General features: G+C 32.1%; 1 protein-coding gene across 1 annotated transcript in view; it reads right to left on the reverse strand.

Annotated features, from left to right (window-relative positions):
- The window catches only part of PIGK (phosphatidylinositol glycan anchor biosynthesis class K), a 113,560-nt gene that overhangs the window by 23,715 nt on the left and 67,506 nt on the right, over positions 1–22,339 (reverse strand). Inside the window, exon 10 of the mRNA XM_063106034.1 lies at positions 11,058–11,142. Within this exon, the coding sequence (XP_062962104.1) occupies positions 11,058–11,142 (85 nt within the window). The remainder of the gene's footprint in view (positions 1–11,057; positions 11,143–22,339) is intronic.

The raw sequence follows: 22,339 nt of genomic DNA on the forward strand, positions 1-22,339 counted from the left end.
CTGCATAAAAGAGAATAGTAAGATTACACCATACCACCATAATGTACAGTGCACAGAGATGCATTAAAAAATAGAGATTGTGCAATCTACTAACCTTAACAAAATATTAAAGGAATTTTAAGGGCCTTGTAATTGAAATAGAGGGATTCAGAGAAAGCCTGGAATATGGATAAAAAAAGCAACAGGAAAAGAAAAGTGGATAATATTTCTCCATCGAGGCAAAGTATTCATCAATATATCACATTTGAGTGAGTTGAAGTTTTTTAAGCATATATGGGCTTGTGGCTTTTTTTACACATAGCTTTTGCCTTTGTGGAGGGACCTTAATTAGAGAAGAAGACAAAATTGTTTCATAATGTTAAGTTCTAGAATTGAATCTCTCGCACATCTTAAACCCCAGGTAAGCAACTACCAAAAGGTCTCTTATCAAGTTGTATAAATCATGCATATATGTGCTTGTTTAACATGGGGACAGGCTGAAATAGTAATGATAAATTTAACTTCACATATGGAAACAATAATCATCAGGACCAAGAATGGAGTGACTCCTGAGAGGTTTACATTCCATTAGTACTTACTGAGTTCACAACCATGCCTTTGTTGCTTTTATAGTATAGTGTAGTCATTTCATTCCTATACAAGGGTACTTCGAAAAGTTCATGGGAAAATAAAATTAAAAGATAATACAAATCTTTCCATGAACTTTTTGAAGTGCCCTTGTATATTTATGTTGCAAATTTTTGTTAAACAGTCAATTGTTTTATTATTTAACTATGTCACTATTGTTTGTCTTGAGCCACAAATATATTCTAACAAATCTTTTCTTGTACAACTTTATTCCTAAAATTAATTCCTAAAATTAAGTTACTTCATTTTCCTGTTGGTTTCATTTTTCTATGTAGCTATAATTAAATTTCTATATACTCTTAATTTTAAAACTTACTATGGTCCACATATCTGACAATTTATCATCATTGCCCCGATCCCAGACATCCATCTTGGAGCTCTCCACTGCCCTACTCCAGTCCATACTCTTCACTGTAAATTTCTACACAGCTGTCACCCCAAGACTTTCCTTTACCATCAGTCTGGTAATTTCACTAGCATCTCACCTGGATGGAACAATCGCTTGTATCCTAGATGATATCTTTTCAGGATTTTTGAATTACTCTTTCATTTAATGATCATATCTCCAGTAGCTTCTTGAGAAAGGATAAATGGAGAAAAAAACACTTATTGAGACTTGAATGTCTTTCCTGTATCATGATACTTGAAGATATTTTGGTAGTGAATAGAATCTTAAATTGGAAATTATTTTCTCCATAATTCTGAAGACATTGCACCACTGCTTTCTGGTTTGAAGTGTTCCTATTGAGGTTTTGATGACTCTTTGATTCCTGTTCCTTTGACTGAGGCCTTTTTTTTTTTCTTTCATATTGAAATGATTTTATTTTTATTTTTTACTGTTCTAAAATTTCAAAATTATGTTTCTTTGTATGGGGTATATTTGTTATTCATTGTATTGAGCACTAATGAAACTATGAGTTCTGGAAAAGTTTTCTTATATTATTTCTTTAATATATTCCTCCCTCCATTTTCTCTGTCCTCTTTTTCTAGTACTTATATTAGTCAGATGTTGGACCTCACTAGTTACTATTATTATCTAAAACTGTGAAGGGTCTGAAATTTTACCCTATTTCAAAGTTAATAAGTTGGCCTAGCACAGTTTCATGAATACTGGCAGAAGACATGAAACTCTTGGGTAGAGACAAAAAACTTTATTGCTCACAACAGCACAAGCTTCACATTTGGCCAGTTCCAATTGCCCTCCCAGCTTCCAAGTCCCACACAGTGGTGGGCCCAGGTAAATGCTATGCAGAGTAGGTTCACGCAACAGACAAAGAATCCCAAGATTAGGAAACCCCAAATCTTTTATAAGTGGCTACAACAAATCTATCCAACCTGTGCTCTGGAGAGAGGCATTATCTTTATTATATTGGATAAAACAAATCTGCTCTTTACCCTGGAGTGAGTCACTATCCGTATCTTCCAAGCTTATTCACCACATAAGCATCTTTGACAGGATAATCTGGAACAAAAGGCCTCTGCTCACAAGATGTACAGAAATGTGAAAGACTCATGGAGAACTGCTACCAACAATTATTGCTCTAATTTTCTTAACCTTTTCTCCAATTTTCCTTCTGTTTGTCTTTTTGTTCTACTTTTGGAGGGATTTTTTCAACTTTGCCTTCCAATCCTTCTATTGAAATTATTTCTATCCATAGTTTCAATTTCCAAGAACTTTTGCTTGTATTCTAAATACTCCTTTTTTGTATAGTATCCTGTTTCATAAATAAAATATCTTCTCATTTCTTTCTGAGGTTAGTGTTGTTGCTGTTTGTTCCTGGCATTGTCTGTGTTTGCTAAGTTCACTTTTTCCACTTGCTTATTTTGATTTTTGTCTTTCATAATGAATGCATTTCCCAAAAGTCCGATGATCCTTGATTGTATCTTCAAAGCTAGGAGTGGGGCAATAAAAAACTCATCATAAGCTCTTTATATATTAGTGGCACTTAACAATCAGTGTTCTCACCAGTGGAGTGAACAGATTGGAACTTGGCCATTAAACTGGGATCTTGCAAATTTCAAAATATATATTATTTTTATATTAGACTGATATCTTCAGGGGGGAATTCTCCAGTCTTCTGCCTAATAGAAGATAAGCCTGAATGCCAGCGTTCTGAGAGATAAACAGGAGGAGGACGGTATGATTCCTCTGTGGAACAAAACTTTGAGGTGCCTAGTACCCACCTTTCCAAGGTTCTACAGCGAGAATTGGCTTGTTCATATAGGGTTCCTTCAAGACGATAGTTAGGGTTCAGCTCCTCCACACTGCTAAATTGGCTACCATTTGTGCAACAACTTTTCTTCTTCCAAATTTTGTTGCCTCTCTCCTCTGCTATTCTCTTCCCTTTCATTTTCCTTGTCTTTTACGGTTTATACAAGGGTACTTCAAAAAGTTCATGGAAAAATAGAACTGAAAGATAACATGAAATTTTTCCAGGAACTTTTTGAGGTACCCTCGTATATCTTTATGTCTTTACTCTCATTTTAGTAGAGTTCTTCAGGAAGGAAAAGAATAAACATATATGTTCAACCTGTCATGTTTAACAAGCTTATAAACATATTCACAAATTTTGGCACAAATTACCAAACTATCTTCAATTTGTACTAATTTATTCTTCCCTCCAGCAGTATCAGTGCCTAGTTATCACTGAATATTATTACTTTCCATACTTTGCTAATCTAAGGTTTTTTTTAAAAAGGCACTTTCTGGTTGAAATGAACAATTCTTAATAACACCTAAATGTTTTTTTATCAGTTTACTAGCCATTTGCATTTCAACCTTTCAGGCTTGCCTGTGTAAGTTCTTTGCTCCTTTTCCATTGCAGTGTTGAATTTTTTTCTTGTCACCTTTGCAAAAGCTCTTTATAAATGAAAATGTTAACTCTGTGAGGAAAATATCTTTCCACTTTGATATCTGCCTTTTCATTTTGATGTACAGAAATTTTATATTCTTACAAAGTCAAATATATCAATTTTCCTTTATAGTTTTTGCCACTATTTTTATGCTTAGAAAGTCCTTACCCATAAATCTTTGCCAACATAATTTTCTGTTTCGATATTTCCCTTTTTTTGCATTAACCTATATTCCAATTAGAATTTACTTTCCCATGTGTTATGAAGCAAGAATTTAGAATCCCTCCCTGCATAGTTAATAAATATCTTAGCATCACTTATTAAATAATCCTTTAATTTCCCACTGACCTGTGATGTCACCTTCATCATTTACATAATCCATATACCTATCAGGGTTCTTAGGTTACATAGCTAACCTGTTCTGCTCATATATATTCTGCTCATAAGATCTACCTACATTTTTGCATCAGTGCCACCTTCTATATCTAAACAGTACTGGCCTAAATATTAACTGTCAGGGCTAACTAAAATTGATTCTTGATGCAAAATAAATAAAAAGACATGCCTAGCTAGATTAGACTAAAGAAAAAGTGTTATGATAATAACAGCTAAATTATACATATTTATTCATTACTGCTCTTTCCATTTTTCAGTACATTTCTAAAATATTTTACTTCAAAAAAGTTTAAGTAACATCTCTATATGAAACTACTGTAATATATATTAATAACTACATTCATACATATTTCTCTTTTCAAGACTTTTGTCTGATTAGTTTTTAAATTGCTAATTGTCATTATTTCATAATTCAACAAACTCTACATGGTGAAAATCATCTTTTTACATTTACCAATTAAAGTGAAATGAACCTACTATTCGTAAAAAAAATAAAAATAAAAATAAAAATAAAAAAGTTATCTGACCCATCTCCAAGTGATTCTTTCTACAAAGAAGAAAAAATATTAACTTTTCATAAAAATACCATACAAGGGTACTTCAAAAAGTTTGCAAAAAAAATAGAATTAAAAGATAATACCAATCTTTCCATTAACTTTTTGAAGTGTCCTCATATTACATCCACAAATTTCAAATGTTAATTCAAAATGTAAGCTACTTTTAAAATAGTGATTTAATTTTAAAATTAACATCTATAAAGTAAATTTAACATTTACTTATATAGAAAAATCATCCACTTCTCTGTATATCTCTCAATAAGATAGTTTTGTACCTCCCTTCCCAGTAAACAGATACAGAGAAAAAATAATCACCTCTAAGGAGAAATTATCAACATAAGCATGTAAGGTTAACCAAACCACTTTGTTTGTATGTATTTTTCTGCTATTTCTTCATAATATTCTAAGTCCTAACAAACTTAACAAATCCTTAAAAGGATTAGCTATACTCCAAATACTATACTAATGCCCCATATGTCAAAAATTGCAATATACACTTCTGATGATTTGCACTTTTTAATTTTGCTGCAGGACAACTAGATTGCCTAAATTATTAATATAACAAATCCTACAATTTGCATACCTTGTCAGAAATGTTTAATAAATACTACCATTGTTGGCTATGAAAGAAATCTGAGTTATTATAAACAGGTTTGCCAACACACTCTTGGTGACCCTCTTTGCTTCTCAGTGTGTCAAAGAAACCTAAATTTAACAGTCGATGGTCACTGTACTTATCCAGTGTCTGCTATACATCAGATACTCCATTCAATAAACTTTTCAACAAAAATACTAATAAAATTCACCAACATCTAGGAAGGAGTCATGTGACCCTGGCTTACAGGAATGAAATAGAAGGAAATATGGGGGGAAAGGAGGACAAAGAAAAATCAGAAAGTCAGAAAGCCTGTCAAAGAGGGGGAAAAGATAGAGATGGAATGACAGCAAATAAGGAGCTGGTCTCTCAAATTACCTACTCTGTTCTTTTTCTAATTTTGCCAGAGCTATGCAACCATGTATGGAGAGATGATATGTCATATATTAACAGATGTGCTGTGCACACTAGCCATCTCAGTGGTTATCAGAAGAGATAAATGCCAATCCCAAACCACACAAGGTAAAAGTATATTTCAGTGGAAGAACACCAAATCACTTAGTGCCATGAAGCCACATCACCTATGCCCTACTACCTGAGCTGTGAGTCCATCAACCCAGGAAGCAGCAGAAGAGGGAAAAAGTCTTGGGTGTGAATGACGTTATCTAGAAGTGACTAGATTAAATTTTCTGCTATTAGGCAGAAACAGGAGGAAGGGAAAAAGGTTTAGCTGATAAGAAATTAAATCCAATGATAAGAAAATAAAAATATATGTTTGTTCTACTGAATTGTAGCTTCTGAAAACCATACACACTATATCAACTATGTTGAGGGGCATTTACATTGTTTCCAGTTTGTTATGGCCATAGTAAGGCTGACACAAATATCACTGTACTGAGATTCTTATATATTAGTACTTTTATTTATGTATTAGAAGTATGGGCTAGATTCTCATGAGTGGAACCATTGTGTTGGAGAGTATGTACATATTAAATGTGAAGAGATGTTGCCGGATGGCCTTCTAAAAAAGCAGGAATAATGTGTATATCTACCAATAATGTACACAAACACCTTTTCTCTAGCATGTCTGCCAGAAATAGGTGATTTTTAACTTGTAAAATATCTTTACCGAGATATAATTACATACCACAAAATTCACCCTTTTAAAGTGTGTAATTTGGTGGTTTTAGAATATTCAAAACTATGCAACAATCACCACTAAATTTAGAACATTTTTAGCACTCAAAATGCATTTTTAGTTTCAAAAAAAGAAACCCTGTACCCTTAGCAATCAGTCCCATTCCCCCACCTCATCCCAGACCTACGCAACTATTAATCTACTTTCTATCTCTACAGATTTGGCTATTCTGAACATTTCATATAAATGGAACTATAAAATATTTGTGTTTTTTTTAATTGGTTTCTTTCATTTAACAAGTTTTCAAGGTTCATCTATGTTATAATATGTATCTGCACTTCTTTCCCTTTTATTGTTGATCAATATTTTACTGTATGGATATATTATATTATCTATTCAGCTGACAGACATTTGGGTTGTTTCCACTTTTGGGCTATTAAAAATAAGGCTTCACAAGAGTTGGAACCAGCCCAAATGCCCATCATCAGATGAGTGGATACGGAAAATGTGGTACATCTACACAATGGAATACTACTCAGCTATAAAAACGAATGAAATACTGCCATTTGCAACAACATGGATGGACCTTGAGAGAATTATATTAAGTGAAACAAGTCAGGCACAGAAAGAGAAATACCACATGTTCTCACTTATTGGAGGGAGCTAAACATTAATATATAAATTCACACACACACATACACACACACACACACAAATCGGGGGGGGGGAGGGAAGAAGATATAACAACCACAATTATTTGAAGTTGATACAACAAGCAAACAGAAAGGACATTGTTGGGGGGGAGGGGGGGAGGGAGAAGGGAGGGAGGTTTTGGTGATGGGGAGCATTAATCAGCTACAATGTATATCGACAAAATAAAATTAAAAAAAAAAAAATAAAAAAAAATAAAATAAAATAAAATAAAATAAAAATTCATTAATAAAAAAAAAATAAATAAAAATAAAAAAATAAAAATAAGGCTTCAATAAACATTTGTGTACAAGTTTTTGTGTAGATGTGTGTTTTTATTTCTCTTGGCTATATAACAAGGTTTGAATCACTGGGTCATACGGTAACTCTTAACTCTGTGTTTAACCTATTGAGGAACTACCAAACTGTTTTGTAAAGTATGATTTTAATTTTGCAAGTTTGACAGGTATAAAATAGTTTCACTGAATTCATAATGTGGACTCCTTACTGAGTTTGAGGCTCATTTCTTTCATTCACTGGCCATATAAATTTGTTTATTTTCCAATTGCTTTTCATCTATTTTACCTTTTATGAACTTCCAAGAGTTCTTTCTACATTATAGATATTAACCAATTTATTATTGTCTTCTTTGTAAATGTATTTGTCTAGATTCTAACATTTTGCCTTTTAATTTTGTGATACCCTATGTCATACAAATATTCCATTTTTATAGAGCTAAACATATCTTTTGGGTTTGTGTGTTTGCCCAGAAGTTCTTCCCTACTTGCAGATTATACACATAGTTACCTAAAAATTCTTCTAAATTATCTATTTACTTATTTTACATTAAGTCTTTAATCTATACAAAATTTGTCTCGTACACAGTATGAAATAGGGGTTTAATTGTTTTCCTAATGATATAAAATATCTTTATCATATATTAAGTTATCAAATATAATAAAAATTTTTTCTAAATTCTCTATTCTAGTGACTTTTAAACCACAGGCATCAGTACTATTTGTTGCTTGTGAAATCAACTTAGTAGGCTTATTAGGCATTTTTTAAAATATAAAATAGAATAGAAAAAGAAAATATCAGAGTGTATCACATGTAACGAGAGTAAATGTTTCATAAAAGTTTTATTTCTGTTTTTTAACACACACACATAAACATACACATTAAGAGTCATTATGTAGGTGATGTGTATTTCTTATTGTGAACTATAACCAATAAAGTTTGAAATCCATTCCTCCAGTATGTTCTATTGGTCTGTTAGTCTATTCCTTTGTCCATACCATGTTTATCTGATGATAGTTTCTTTAATGCTCTGATACCTAGTAGGGCAAGTGTCTCTCTTTTATTTACTTTCTTTCATTATTCGTGGACATCTGTTCTTCTCCATAAATCATGTGGTCAATTTTTCCTAACCTTTGAAAAAAAACTTGTTTGCATTCTAATTAGAATTGCTAATTTGGGAGAATTTATACTTTTACGATATTGTTTCTCTCTCTCCACCGTCAAGTATTTGCTATGTCTTCTTGTTCCTGATATATGGCATGTTTCCATGGTGCTTATTATATAGGTCCTATGGTTTACTTATTAAATTTAATTGTGAGTATTTTATCATTCTTCTCAGTGTTGTGACAGAAGAAATTTTCCCCATTCCGTTTCTGTGTGTTTATTACAAATACGGAGAAGCAATCAGTTTTATTTAGCTTCTATCTGGCTGCTCACCAGATTATCTTATAAATTCTATTGTTTAAAACCTAACTCTCTTAGGTTTCCTAGATATACAATCATATTTGCTAGAAAAATTTACCCTATTTACCCTAGAAATATGGTAAACAATTTGTCAGTATAAAATGGCAATAATGAGAATCCTAACTAGCTCCTGATTGTAAAAACCAGTTTAAGTTTGAAGAAATGAATTACTAAAATGACTGAGACTCATTCCTCTCTCTCCTGTTTCTCTAGTTGCTCATCATATTATAGCCCCATCCCTGTCCCTCCCCCAAAAGTCTCCATCTTCCTGCAGCTTCTAAATTGTGCTACTAGTGAGAGTCCCTGGCTTCTGATACCTGGGTGGTAGGGGACAGAGGAGATCCTGGCTTCAAGGTACTGTAAAAATACATATCCATCCATTCACATATATGCATACATGGCATAAAGCAAGATGCTGAAAGGAATATCAAGAAATCAAGAATGCCCAAAAACGTAATCGAATAGGATATATAAGACATGCAAATAAATAACTTTATTTCAAGTAGAAAAGAAACCTGCTCCAAAACAGGCATAAGTAAAGTATAATGCAAGATTATTTCTCATAAAAATAGTTACAGGTAAAGGTTAGTTATATACTACAATAATGCTATAATTTAGATATATGTAGATCAAAAAGCTTTTGTGGAATTGCCTGAACCTAATTATCACATGTATTCCTATATTCTTAGAGGAAAAGTTGTTTTCAAATAATCCACTGAGACGTGAACTTCTGGCAACATAATTCATTTGTTTCTTAAAGACCACTTGGATAAGTCAATGATAATAGTCTCTAAGTTTTAGTACTGTCAAAAAGGGAAATAAAATGAATAGATGAAGATCCTGGTATTAACAACCACCTTTCCTGACTACTCCTTAATTGAGAACAGAATTAATTTGATTCAATAAAAACAAAAATAATATAAATTCCTATCATGCAAAATTTCTTAAAGATTGAAATTTTATAAAATTGGTACTATGGAATTTTAATTATTATTGTTATAATTCAGTGTTTAAAACAATACAGTCTCTCATGCTGCCAAAAAAAAAAAAAACCACAATCTAAAATTTTCATCAGGGTCAAAAATTTACATCTTTGAATTTACACAGTGTATAGTAGCAAAACACAGCGGTTACATAAACCACATAGTTTATTGGTTCACTCATGCTATAAAAATATTACTGACATTTCATCTGGTCAACCATCTTAAAGGTTAATTCTTGTTTCCTCTTTCAGATTTTATTCTAGGTGAACAGTTCTGGGCAGATTCTATTTACCTATTCGGAACAAACCACAGACTGTTTCACTGCTCACTCTTACTGTTAAGAACATATTGACTTGCTGCCTGCTCTGCTGTTTAATTCATTTATGCTGAGAGTCAGGCATGAAGACAGAATTTTAAATGTGACATTTGCAGACTGTTAGGTCATTTCAGCTCTGACAACACTAGGGAATTCCTGACATATAAACCGGACCTCATTACCAAGCACAGATGAGCTTCCCAAACGGGCAAATTCCAGATTGTTTTTACAGTTTGTAATACTAAATTTTAATGTCAAATGAAAAGATCTATATAGCCAACATTTTAAAGTAAAACCTGTTTCTTTTAATAAGCTTAAAATGGCACCACTTCTACTCAACCCATATCAGCTAAATAAAAACTCTTTTGATTGAAAAAGACATATGGAAAGATTCACAATAACAATTAACATTGATAACAATTCTGAGAAATTCTGACATTTAAAGGCTTTTAATATTACAATCAGTAAAGCTCTGAAAAATCTGCTAGGTCTAAAGGCTATAACTCTAGTTAACAGACCACTTAAAATTATTAGATTCTGGCCCAGCAGGGCAGAGGCTTTATGCTGTCAAAATTACAGTACAAAGTCTAAGCTTAAATACTTAACAACACTGCCTTCTCTAAGATTACAGTTACGTAGAAGGGATGGTAGAGCCCTTATAATTGGAAATGAACAAATTGCCCACATGATGTGTAGAATTAGACTTTACAAGGGTTGATAATGGGATGGGGGGGAAGAAGTAGGGCAAGATTGTTTTCTCTTTCTAGCTACTCCAAAAAATTACACCAAATGATATTTTTTCAGCTCTTTTTCCTTGTCACTAACAAGTACTATGCACACTGGTTCAAAATGAAAGTTTTCTAAAATTAAGTTTTGTTGTTAAGTAATGCACTAAAGATAATTCTGATCTTACCCTGTATTTCATATAAGTAAGAATTCTAATGTTAACACAGCAAGTAGCCTTTTAATGTTGTGCTTTGAATGAGACTTTCACCTGTAAGAGATGTAGTCTAAATAGGGACAGACGGCTTGGAATGCCTTTCAGCTATAGCACATTGATTCTGAAAAACCTAACAAAAGCAATTACTTTTCAGAGATTAAAAATCTTGTTTCTTTCAAAAGAATAAAATGGAAAGCAAACCTGGTGTATTATCTGAGCTACAGGAAGTTGATCAGCATATTTCAGAGGTTCCATTAGTTCTTCATCCATCTGGTCCTCCTTATAGCTGAAAAAAAGGAATTAAAAAACACAAGGTAAATATTATTTCAAATATGGCAAATATTTAAGTATGCCAAATATGAAATATATTAAAACGTATATATTTAATGTGAGTTTTTGAAATAACAATCTCTGAAAAACCACCTAGTGGAAAATTTTAAATATGACTATAAATGTATTTAGACTGCATTTAATTATACGTAATAAGATTAACTAACATCACCTAATGTTCTCAGAGCCCGTCATTCATTCTGAGACTTCAAAATGTTTCAGAACTCTCTGTTCATACAGGGTGCTTTTTAACAGTCTTCAAAACCGAGCTCCAAACACATTCAACCCCCTTCTCTACGTAGCCATCTATTGATTCAGACATATCCACCTACTGGCCACCCCACAGTGGGCCTTGCACCTCCAGGACTCTCTTACTTTCTCCATGTTGTTACATGATTGTAAAAATCACGAATTCTCTTCTTTGTCTATTCTTTTAGATATATTAATGTGTTTATACCCATCTAGGTACATTTTTTTTTTTACCTCCTTGAAGATAAAAATCATGTCTTATTCTTCTTTGTACATCCAAGGTTTACCATATAATAAAGACTCAAATGTTGAGTGAACGTATGAATATATGAATAAAAATGAAACAAAACAACTCTTTGAGAGGTTGTTTTATACAGAAAACATTTTCTTTAATATTTATATTTATAATGAGATGCAAAACTGACATAATGCATAACTGATACAACATAAAACAGTAAAATGCAGAAATAAGAATAAAAAATAAAATCTTCCCAAATGAAAAAAATTTGATGAAATGTTTTTGAAATTATTAACCCTCTTAGAAATAGCAAATAAACATTAGATTTCAAGACAATAAGACCTAAACATATTTAAACTTCCTTTTACCTTTTTCTGTGACTTATACATCAACTTACCAACTTAAAAATTAAAATTTAAAAATCTAAACTTTGAATTATCTTCAAAAATAAGCTAACTCAATTCTGGGGAGCTGAAGATTCTCACTAATGATGAAAGTGAAAAACTGTCTCAAACATTACTTTTCACAGAGGCATAAAGTAGAATGGTGGTGGCCAGGGGCTGGAGGAAGAGACAATGGGGAATTATTATTTAATAGGTAGTTTCAGTTTGCAAGACGAAAAAAGTTCTGGAAATGGATGGTAGTGATGGTTACACAATAATGAAAACATACTTAATGCCACTGAACTGTCTAGTTAAAATGGTAAATTTTATGATATATACCAGTTATGGGCCGAATTGTGGCCCCCCACCACAAAATTCACATTTTGAAGCCCTAACCCCCAGTACCTCAGAATGTGACTGTGTTTGTAGACAGGGTCTTTAAAATGGTAATTAAGGTTAAATGAGGTCATTAGGGTAGGCTCTAGTGACCTCATTTATGTTGCTTAAGCCACCCAGTCTGTGGTACTTAGTTATGACAGCCCTAGCAAACTAATACAGTAAAATTTTAATTATTTTACCACAATTAAAAATAAACTAAAATAAGTTGACCAAAAAAAAAAGTTTTAAAGCATTTTACAATGTATATTTAAAAAGTCTACTCACATTATGTATAAAAAACACATATATAGCAACAAAAGAAAAAAATAAATTGGACATCATTAAATTTTAAAACTTTTTTGTTTCCAAAGACACCATCAAGAAATGAAAAAACCTACGGAATGGGAGAAAATTTTTGCAAATCGTATATGTGAAAATGGACTTTCATCAAGAATAAGAGGGTACTTCAAAAAGTTCATGGAAAGATTTGTATTATCTTTTCATTCCATTTTTTAACAAACTTTTTGAAGTGCTCATATATAACCATTACAATGCAATTAAAAAAGACAACTGAAAAATTTTCCTTTCTTATTAAGAACATTCTTAAGTGAAAGTGATATATTTTTGTTTCTTTCTTTTTTACTGTGGTCTATGGTGGAAAGAATGCTGTGACTACTTGTGCAGTTTGGTGCTACTGCCTTGATTCCTGTTAAGGTGTCAGCAGTTTAGTAAATATGTGCCAAAAAAATGAATGAAGTAATTCTAAGACAGTAATTCTAAGAGTACACAGAAATATGAAAAAGCCACTCTTCATCTGTTAGTCCAAAAATCTAAATAAACAATGTATAAGATGAAATACATTTTACTTACAATATGTCTCTCAGTCAATATAAAAGAGATTTCTTTGGGTATACAAAAATATTTGAAATCTGGCAATTTGTTTTGAGTAACTTTTTAAAATGCCAAGTAGTTATAAAAAAATTCCAAACACATTTCTGTATTTTATTTTTACAGTATTTGCTGAACCATTTGAAAGTAAGTTGCAGATACTGCAACAGTTTACATCTAAATATGTCAGCATTTAACAACCAAGGATATTTATTGTATTAGTCAGGGTTCTCCAGAAAGTCAGAATCAATAAAATATGTATATAAAAATATGAGATGGGATTTATTAGGGGACTTGGCCCACTCGATTGTGAAGGCTGAGGAGTCCCACAATAGGACATTTGCAAACTAGATGCTGATAGCATGACACTGTCCAAGTCCAGGAGCCTCAGAACCAGGGAAGCCAATGGTGTGGTTCTCAGTCCAAAGCCAAAGGCCTGAGAGACAGGGATGCCACTGGTATAAATCCTGGAACCCAAAGGCTAAAGAGTCTCAAGTTTCAATGTCCACGAACAGCAGAGAAGAGTCTCTTTATCCCAGCTCCAACGGATAGAGAGACTGGCCTTCTCCTCCATTTTCATCCTCTCCAGGCCCCCAGCAAATAGCAAATAGGATAGTGTCTGTCTGTATTGAGGATGGATCCTTCCCACCTAGTCCACTCAGGCCTCTTCTGAAAATACCCTCATAGACACACCCTAAAAAATTGCTTTACCAGGTTTCTAGGTATTCCTTAATCTGATCTGACACCTAAATTAACCATTACAGATATATGTGAAATTTTTCTTCATAACTACGGCATTTTTTCAAAGTCACTAAAAGTGTAACTCACAAGTAATCTTAGGTATCACTATAGACATAGCAGTCTTTTTACTTATTCAGTGTTTCACAACCAATTAAAATAATTACTCATCTTTAATTTCTTGGAAATGTTTGTTCATTGTTTTCTTGCTTTTTATGTTAATGTGATGAAGTATGATGCCAAGTTGATTTTTCTTTCCATTTTAATTATTTTCACTTTTAATGCATTTTAAATTTTAAATTACATGTTTTTTGGCTTGGCAGCTCAGACAGTCTTTTCTTCCCTTTTATTTTAAGTTCTAATCCTAGCATATCTTAAGAGTTGGTTGTTCTAGATCAATTCTCCTAGGTACATAGGAGACAGGAGTCGTTTCAATATAGATATTCAGATCTCATTTTATTTCAGAAAAGTTTATTATAATTTTAAATATTTTTCTGTTCATTTTCCATTCATTTTTCTAGCTCAAGGCATTGAACTAAATACATTGGATGTTTTTCTATCACTTTCTCTTTCTTTTTCTCATTTTAATTTCATTTTCTTGACTCCTTTTCATTTCTATTCTTTATGTGCCTTACTGAATGTTTGATAGTATCTATCTTCCCTTGGGTACCTTGCAATTTAGTTTTCATTCCTAAGATGATTTTTGTCTTTTTTATTGTCAGTTTCTTCCCAGAGTTCAGTCAGCTCCTGTTTCACAAATCTTCCTATTGTATGTCCATTTCAATTGTGAGTTTTTGAATGTCTGACTCATGGTGTCCTTTTATAATGCAATTGCCTGTTCAATACACGTTATTCACATCTGAGTGTTCATTCCAGTTTCCCTCTCTTTTGTGGTTTTTCTTTCCTTCCTTTTTATTTTTGATTTCATTCAGTGTGTGTAGGTGCATATCATTTACTGAGTTCTGATTTAATTTTGTTTTATTCTTAGAGAACTTTGTACAGATACTGGCTTCTTTTTCTGTTGAGGATTATTCAGGACCAGCAATAGGCAAATTATCTTGTGACAGGAGAGAAGCGAGGTAAGTTGGCCTATTAGGTTTCTTAGTTCAAGAGCACCCTCTTCTGTGGCTACAATGAAGTGTAGTTTCTTGAATAAATGGTACTTTGTTTTGGGGGGACAGAATTTGCTGCTTTTTCAAAAAAATACTATGTTGTTTCCATAGGGCCCTTATCTTCAGCTGCTATCTTCTGTCCCTTCACCACCAAGACTCTAAGGGACATCTCACTCTCACCCTGCCCCTTGCAAGGTGTCTTCCATTATCCCAGAATTAGTGCTTTCCCAATATTGTCACATAAGGTCATCTATACTTTCTATGCCCCAACTCTCAAATCATCATTAACCAGGGCTCTGATCAACCACAGCCCATGCTTACAATTCAGACAGAGAAAACTACAAATATTAATTTTAATTTACATGTGGTTGCCATCCTAAGGGAACCTGGACTTTTTCTCTTGCAAAATGGTACAGTTCTCTTTCTTAAAGTCATTCTAGTATTCCTTTTATTTAACATTTTGAGTCCTTTCAGGGACCTTCCTAAAAGGATATACTTTTTTCATTATCTCTTTTCAAGGTCCTTCACCAATAAGATCTATTTAAATAATTTAATAAGGGAGTAATTTCTACATGGAAAAAGCTGTATGCTCCTTATTTTACTTTACTGTTTTAAAACAGTGTTTTTATAGAAGACAATAAATGTAATTTGTTTACACTGTGAAAGGATTTCAGATCCAATACAGTAATGTTACCATCTCAAATGAAAATGCCATTAAAATATTGTCCAAATCCTCTGCATAAATAAATAAAATACTGCTGGCAAATTACAAAGCCTATGAAGTGAGTCTTTACAATCTCCTATCTCTTTTGTGTTCTTTCTCTCTTTCATAGATGCCCAGTGCCCTCAAAAATCTTTTTCCTCTGTGCTATCAAAGCACTTCTCAGATAACACTGTAAAATTATTTACTGTGTCCATACATAAGGTCATCTCTGACTAAGAAAGAGTAAAGTTTTTATTCTATAATGCCATATTGAGATCAGATTATTCATGCATAAAATGGCATAGCTCAGTGCAGGCTGAAGGCCAAAGCATCATTCCAAACACTGTAAATAAACCCAGCAAAAAGAACAGGAAAGCAGAGACATTGTGCTTTGCTAGATACAAACAAAAATTTAAGAAGATAAATAAATAATTCAAGACTCATCATCTAGAGTAATCCAAAATCATTAGGAAGAAATCCCTTCAACATACCAAATATAGGAAGCTAGCCCAACAGTTAGTACAACCTCTTGAACATGGTAGCTCAAATGAATTACTTAAAACTAAAAGCATATAGTAGAGAAATCAAACTAATTTCTCATTACAATCTTTGAAAAAAAAGGATGAAAACATTTCCCCTCCTAAACTGCATTTTTTAAAATGTTCAAGTGTAACTGACAACACATATTTTGTAAGATATAACTGACAAACCTGGGACCCTATGACATTCCTGAAAATTTAAAGACACTCCAAGAGAGAAATGAACACAAGTTTATTGGTAATAGGACAAACACAACATGCTATAACAACTCCAGAAAGGATCCATCCGAGAGTCACTAAAGATTACTTTTGTGACATAGGTTATATAGCAATGCCAAAACAATCTAATGCATCATCTCCCTTGAAATGAATCCCCTTCCCAAATTCCCTGCATCACCATTCTTCTAATTATCAAACTAAAAACTTGTGAGAGAAGATATGAAAACACAACTTTAGTTATAATCTGCTTTAAAGAAGCACAAGAAATACAGTAAGCCAGGGGAAAGAGACATAATACAAGGTAGACAACAGAAAGTTAAATCCCACAAGAACAAAGGTTACACTAATTTATGGCCCAATGCTGAAATGCATCTTATTTACCGTCAGCCTGCAATGTAGCATAAAAAAGGCACAAACCAATTTTTAAAAAGTATACCATCCAAGTAACTCAGTAAAGCTGACATAATGAAATCCCAGAAAACCAAGCTCAGTTCTCATTTGAGAGACTTTAGAAGTAACTCCTTGTCTGGTAGAAGCTGTAGGCAAGCTTTTCAAAAGTGCACACAACCAGCTAACTTGTACGCATAAGTAACTATCTTTGCAGAGTCAGAGGCAATTCTAAAATAGTCCTGCAGGGGGGAAGGGGGGGACATCAGAGAAAAAGCTCAAAATTACTGAGCACTTAACCTGCATTCAATTCTTCCCTACTAAATCAATCAGGAGTTATGTGTGTTATTCTAGTCACTTTATTTTACATTTCACTTTTAATACATAACTATGTACACATGAAAAATATATACAATATCCATACATCACTCTATGTATAATTCAACCACTTGCTTTTTTCATTCAAATATATAAGGCCAAATAAGGCCTGTCATCTGTTTCTGTGTGTCTTATGAGCTAAGAATGACTTTTACATTTTTAAATGTTTGAAAAAAACAAGCCAAAAGAAGACTAACATCTCATGACAAATGAAAATTACATATAATTCAAAAATCAGTATTGTACTACAACAGCAGAGTTGAATGTCTACAACTGAGACCATATGATCTAAAAAGGCTAAGATATTTACATCTGGCCCTTCACAGGAAAAGTTTCCCAACCTCCATGTTAGAATAATTATTTAGAAGTGTACTTAGTAAGTTGTAACTTATGCCCATTTTAAATTTTGCTAAAGACAACCAAATTGCTATCCAAAGTGGCTGTACCAATTTATACTGTCACCAGAAATGTATAAATCCCATTTCCTTTTATCATCACCACTTAATTTTCTACTAGAAACAGTATCTCATTGTTTCAATTTCCTGGTGAGTCTTTCCTCTTTTCTAAACTATTTCTTTTGCTTATTTTTCTATTGAGTTTATCTCTTTTTTAAAAAAATCAGTACACAGAGTTATTTATATAATCTGGACAGAAATTATTTGACATACATTTTGCAAATAATTTCACCCAGACTTTCTCTTCCCTTTTAATTTTGTTACTTTTTTTTCTATATATGATATTTTAATTTTGTTTCACTAAACTTTAGCAATCTTTTCTTTTATTAGCAGCTATGCTTTGGATAGCATGATATCTTTCCCTACTTCTAAGTCAAAGAGATATTCTCTAATAGTTTTGATGTTTCTTTTTACATTTAGGTCTTTAAGCCATTTGCAATTTGTTTTTACAAACAATGTAAAGGGGAAATCTAATTTTATTTTTTTCTCTGTGATAAAACAATTGCTTCAGCATTAATTTTCCACATGTCTATCCTTTCTTCCAATTTTCTGTAAAACCATTTCTATCATATATTGTTATGCATGGGTCTCTCTCTGGGCTTCATAATCTGTTGCACATTTATTTTCCTAATATAAACCAATATCACATTATTTTAATCGCCACAGATTTAAAATAGAAAGTCTTGGTGTCAGAGTAAATGCCTCTCTCATCCCCACCACTGCACACACCCGTTAGTCATCTAAATGGCCTTGGCTTTTCTTGCTCTTTTACTAATCCATGTTGAATTTGATAACTTATTAATAGCTTATTAAGTTCCATGAAAAAAACCTAGAAGGGCAAAATACAGTAAAGGTTAAGAGTGCATTTCTGGAGTCAGACAGTGCTAGCATTTACACTTATTAGTTGTGCAATGATACAAACTTCTCTGCATCTATAGTCCTCTGTAAAATGACTACATACTCCATATTTGTTCTGAAGATTAAATGAGTAATTATATTCAAAGTGTTTAGAATAGTGTTGGGCATTTACTAAATACTGGAAACTTAAAAGAAATTCACTGTATTTAAATAATACAGTGTATTTACATAATTACAGATAATTTGGATGAAGTTATATTCTTCTCATCCCTGAACATGGTCTACCTCTCCATTTATCTAGGTGTTCCTTTACATTCTATAATTAATTTTATAATTGTCTCCATAAAGAAAATAAACATATTTTAAGACATATACCCAGGTGGCTTATAGCTTTTTTTGCTTATGTTTTCTAATATATATCTACAGATATATGTATATGTATACTTATCTATATAGAGATAATATATAGGCTACTAACTTCCATATGATGATCTTTTATGCGGCAATTTTACTAAACGCTCATTAAATTTAATAATAGTAGATTCTCTTAGATTTTCTATTACACTGTCTATAAAAAAGGAAGGGGGGTTGCCTCTTCCTGATTCTTATACCATACCTCCTATTTCTTTTTCTTATCTAACTCCATTAGTTGGGACTTCTTACACAATGACAAATAGATGGAATTATAGCATGCATTCTTATCTCGTCCTTGACTTTCACTGAAATGCTTCTATCGTTTCACCCTAAAGTATAAACATTGCTGCTGGCTTTAGATACATGTCCTTTATTAAGTTAAGATAGTTCCCATTTACTTCTAGTCTTCTAAGGCATGTTTAAAAAGATGTATCCTTTGTGACTGATGATTTTATTCAAATTCTCTCTCTGCATCTACTGAAATAATTATAAAATCTTCCTCATTTAATGTACTGATATGATGAATACATTAATATATTTTCTAATATGGAATCATTCCTGCAATTTTAAGATAATTTTTATTTGGTCAAGAAGTATTTCTATTTATACATTATTAGATTTGAATTTTATTTAAGATTTGTACATCTGTGATCATGAGTGAGGTTGGCTTTGTATTTTTTTCATACTCTCCTTGTCCAGTTTTGGTGTCAAAATTATACTAGTTCCGTTGAATGAGTCGGGTAGTATTCTTTCTTTTGTTATTTTGTTTGTATATGTCAGCCCCACATATGTTTGGTAACTATTACATGTAAAAACCATTTAAGGCTACTGTTTTGTTTGTAGTTTGTTGGGAGAGGGTAATATTTTTTACAATTACAAAAAAAGCAAACTTTTTTACTTTAAGGTTTAACTTCTTTCTTTTCTTACTTTTTTCACAAACCCTAAGTATTACTTTAGCCACATTCCAAGTGATTTCTATATTCTTGTATTGAAGATGTCTCATGTAATTAGCACATTTGGGGGGCTTGTTTTTAATTTAGTGTGACCACTTTATTCTTTTAAATAGGGTATTTGGTACAATTATATTTAATGTAATAACTGATATAGCTAAATATGTAACTATTTTCTATTTCCTATCTGTTTAAAGTTCCCCTTTCTTTCTTCTTTTGAATTAACCAAATATTTTATTAATCCTTTTTTTATTCTGTTAACTTGATAGACATTTTTTACCATATTTTAGTAGTTACCTTGTACATTACAACACACAACCTGGATTTGTTAGTCTAATCAAACTGATCAACATTATTATTTCTCCAACAATAGCAATACTTTACAACACTTTTTTTTTTTTTTTTTGTCTTTTTCGTGACCGGCACTCAGCCAGTGAGTGCACCGGCCATTCCTATATAGGATCCGAACCCGCGGCGGGAGCGTCGCCGCGCTCCCAGCACCGCACTCTCCCAAGTGCGCCATGGGCTCAGCCCCTTTACAACACTTTAATTCCATTTATCCTCCTGCCTTTTACATTATTGCTGTCATGTGCTTTAATTCTACAAGTATTTTTAAACTCAACAAGAGATTGTTTTAAATTTTTGTCCCATTTAATACTCAATTATCTTAATACTCAATTATCTTAACTGATATATTTACCTATACTGGTTCTCTTCATTTCTTATTCAATCTTCGTGTTTCCCTTAGAATTATTTCATTTCTGGATGAAGAATTCCATTTAAGTTTTATTTTATTTCAGGTGCACTGGCAACAAATTCTTTTTTGTCTGTCTGAAAACTTCATTTCACCTTAATTTTTGGAGGATATTTTCGCTATGTATAGAATGATAGGTTAGAAGTTTTCTTTCTTTTGGCACTTTGAACATGTCATTCTATTGTTTTATGGTTTCCATTGTTTATGTCAGTATTAAAGATAATATGCCTTTTCTTCTCTGGTGGGCTTTTAAGACTTTTCTCTTTGTCTATGATTTTTCAGCATTTTGACTATGATATACCAAGTTGTGGTTTTCTTTGTATTTATTCTGCTTATGATTAGTAAACTGTATCTGTGGTTTGACGTGTTTCATTAGTTTTAAGGAATTAATTTTAACCATTTCTGATAATGTGATATTAAAATCATCCACTACACTGGTGAATGTATCAATCTCTTTGTTCAGTGTGTAAATTTTTGTCTTAAATATGCCATGGCTATGTTGCTAGTCAATTAAAAGTTTAACATGCTTTTTCTTTTCCTGATAAACCTTTTACCATTAGTTGCCCTCCTTATCTGTGATAATGCTCTTTTCTTAATTCTATTTTGTCTAATATTAATATACACAAGTATAAGCTTTCTACTCATTAGCAGTTCCCTGGTAATCCTTTTATTTTCAGCTATTCAAAATCATTATGTTTTCTTCTCTAGGTATATTCCTTTTTATCTTATGAAGATCTCTGTTTTACATTATTACTAGTTTATTTAAATTTATTGTGAAAAACAACATAGGTATAATTATTTCTGCCTTCTTATTTCGTAATTTCTATTTGCCCTGCTTTTTCTGTATTTCATCTTTACTCCTCTGCTGCCTTCTCATTGATTTTTTAATTCCATTTTTTTCTCTTGTAATGTTTCTGATCTTATATTCTCTATTTCTATTCATTTAGTGGTCATTCTCAAAATGTAAACTGAATACTTATCTCACTGTCTGAAGCTATTAAAATTTATGATCCTTTTCCCAAAACAAAACAAAAACCTCAGTATATTTTATTTACTTATTTTTAAGTTTTCATTGTCCCTTTTTTTAATTGATACATACTTGATTAAACATATTTATGGGGTTTCCTCTTCTCTTACATAATATTGTTATTAAATACACTAATACTTTATCTTACTCTCCCAAATAATTAGCATCACTGTCATTATTATTATCATAATTATAAAATATACTCAGTTTTTGCTTAAATTTACTCACATTTTACCAATTTATTAGCTGAGCATTCTTACTTGCACTCAGACCTCCCTTCTGCCTCATTTTCCTTCTTCCAGAACTACATCCCTTAAAATGTTATTTAACGTTGATGTGAAACACATTCAGCTTTTGTATGTTTGAAAATGTCCTTACTTTTTATTCATTCTTTAATGGTAGTTTAACTGGGTAATAAATTCTGACAGTTATTTTTTCTCAATACTTTATTTGTAGTAGTCTAGTATCTTTTGGTTTCCACTG

Source organism: Cynocephalus volans, chromosome 8 (genome assembly GCF_027409185.1).
Source record: "Cynocephalus volans isolate mCynVol1 chromosome 8, mCynVol1.pri, whole genome shotgun sequence".
NCBI classification, from domain to species: domain Eukaryota; kingdom Metazoa; phylum Chordata; class Mammalia; order Dermoptera; family Cynocephalidae; genus Cynocephalus; species Cynocephalus volans.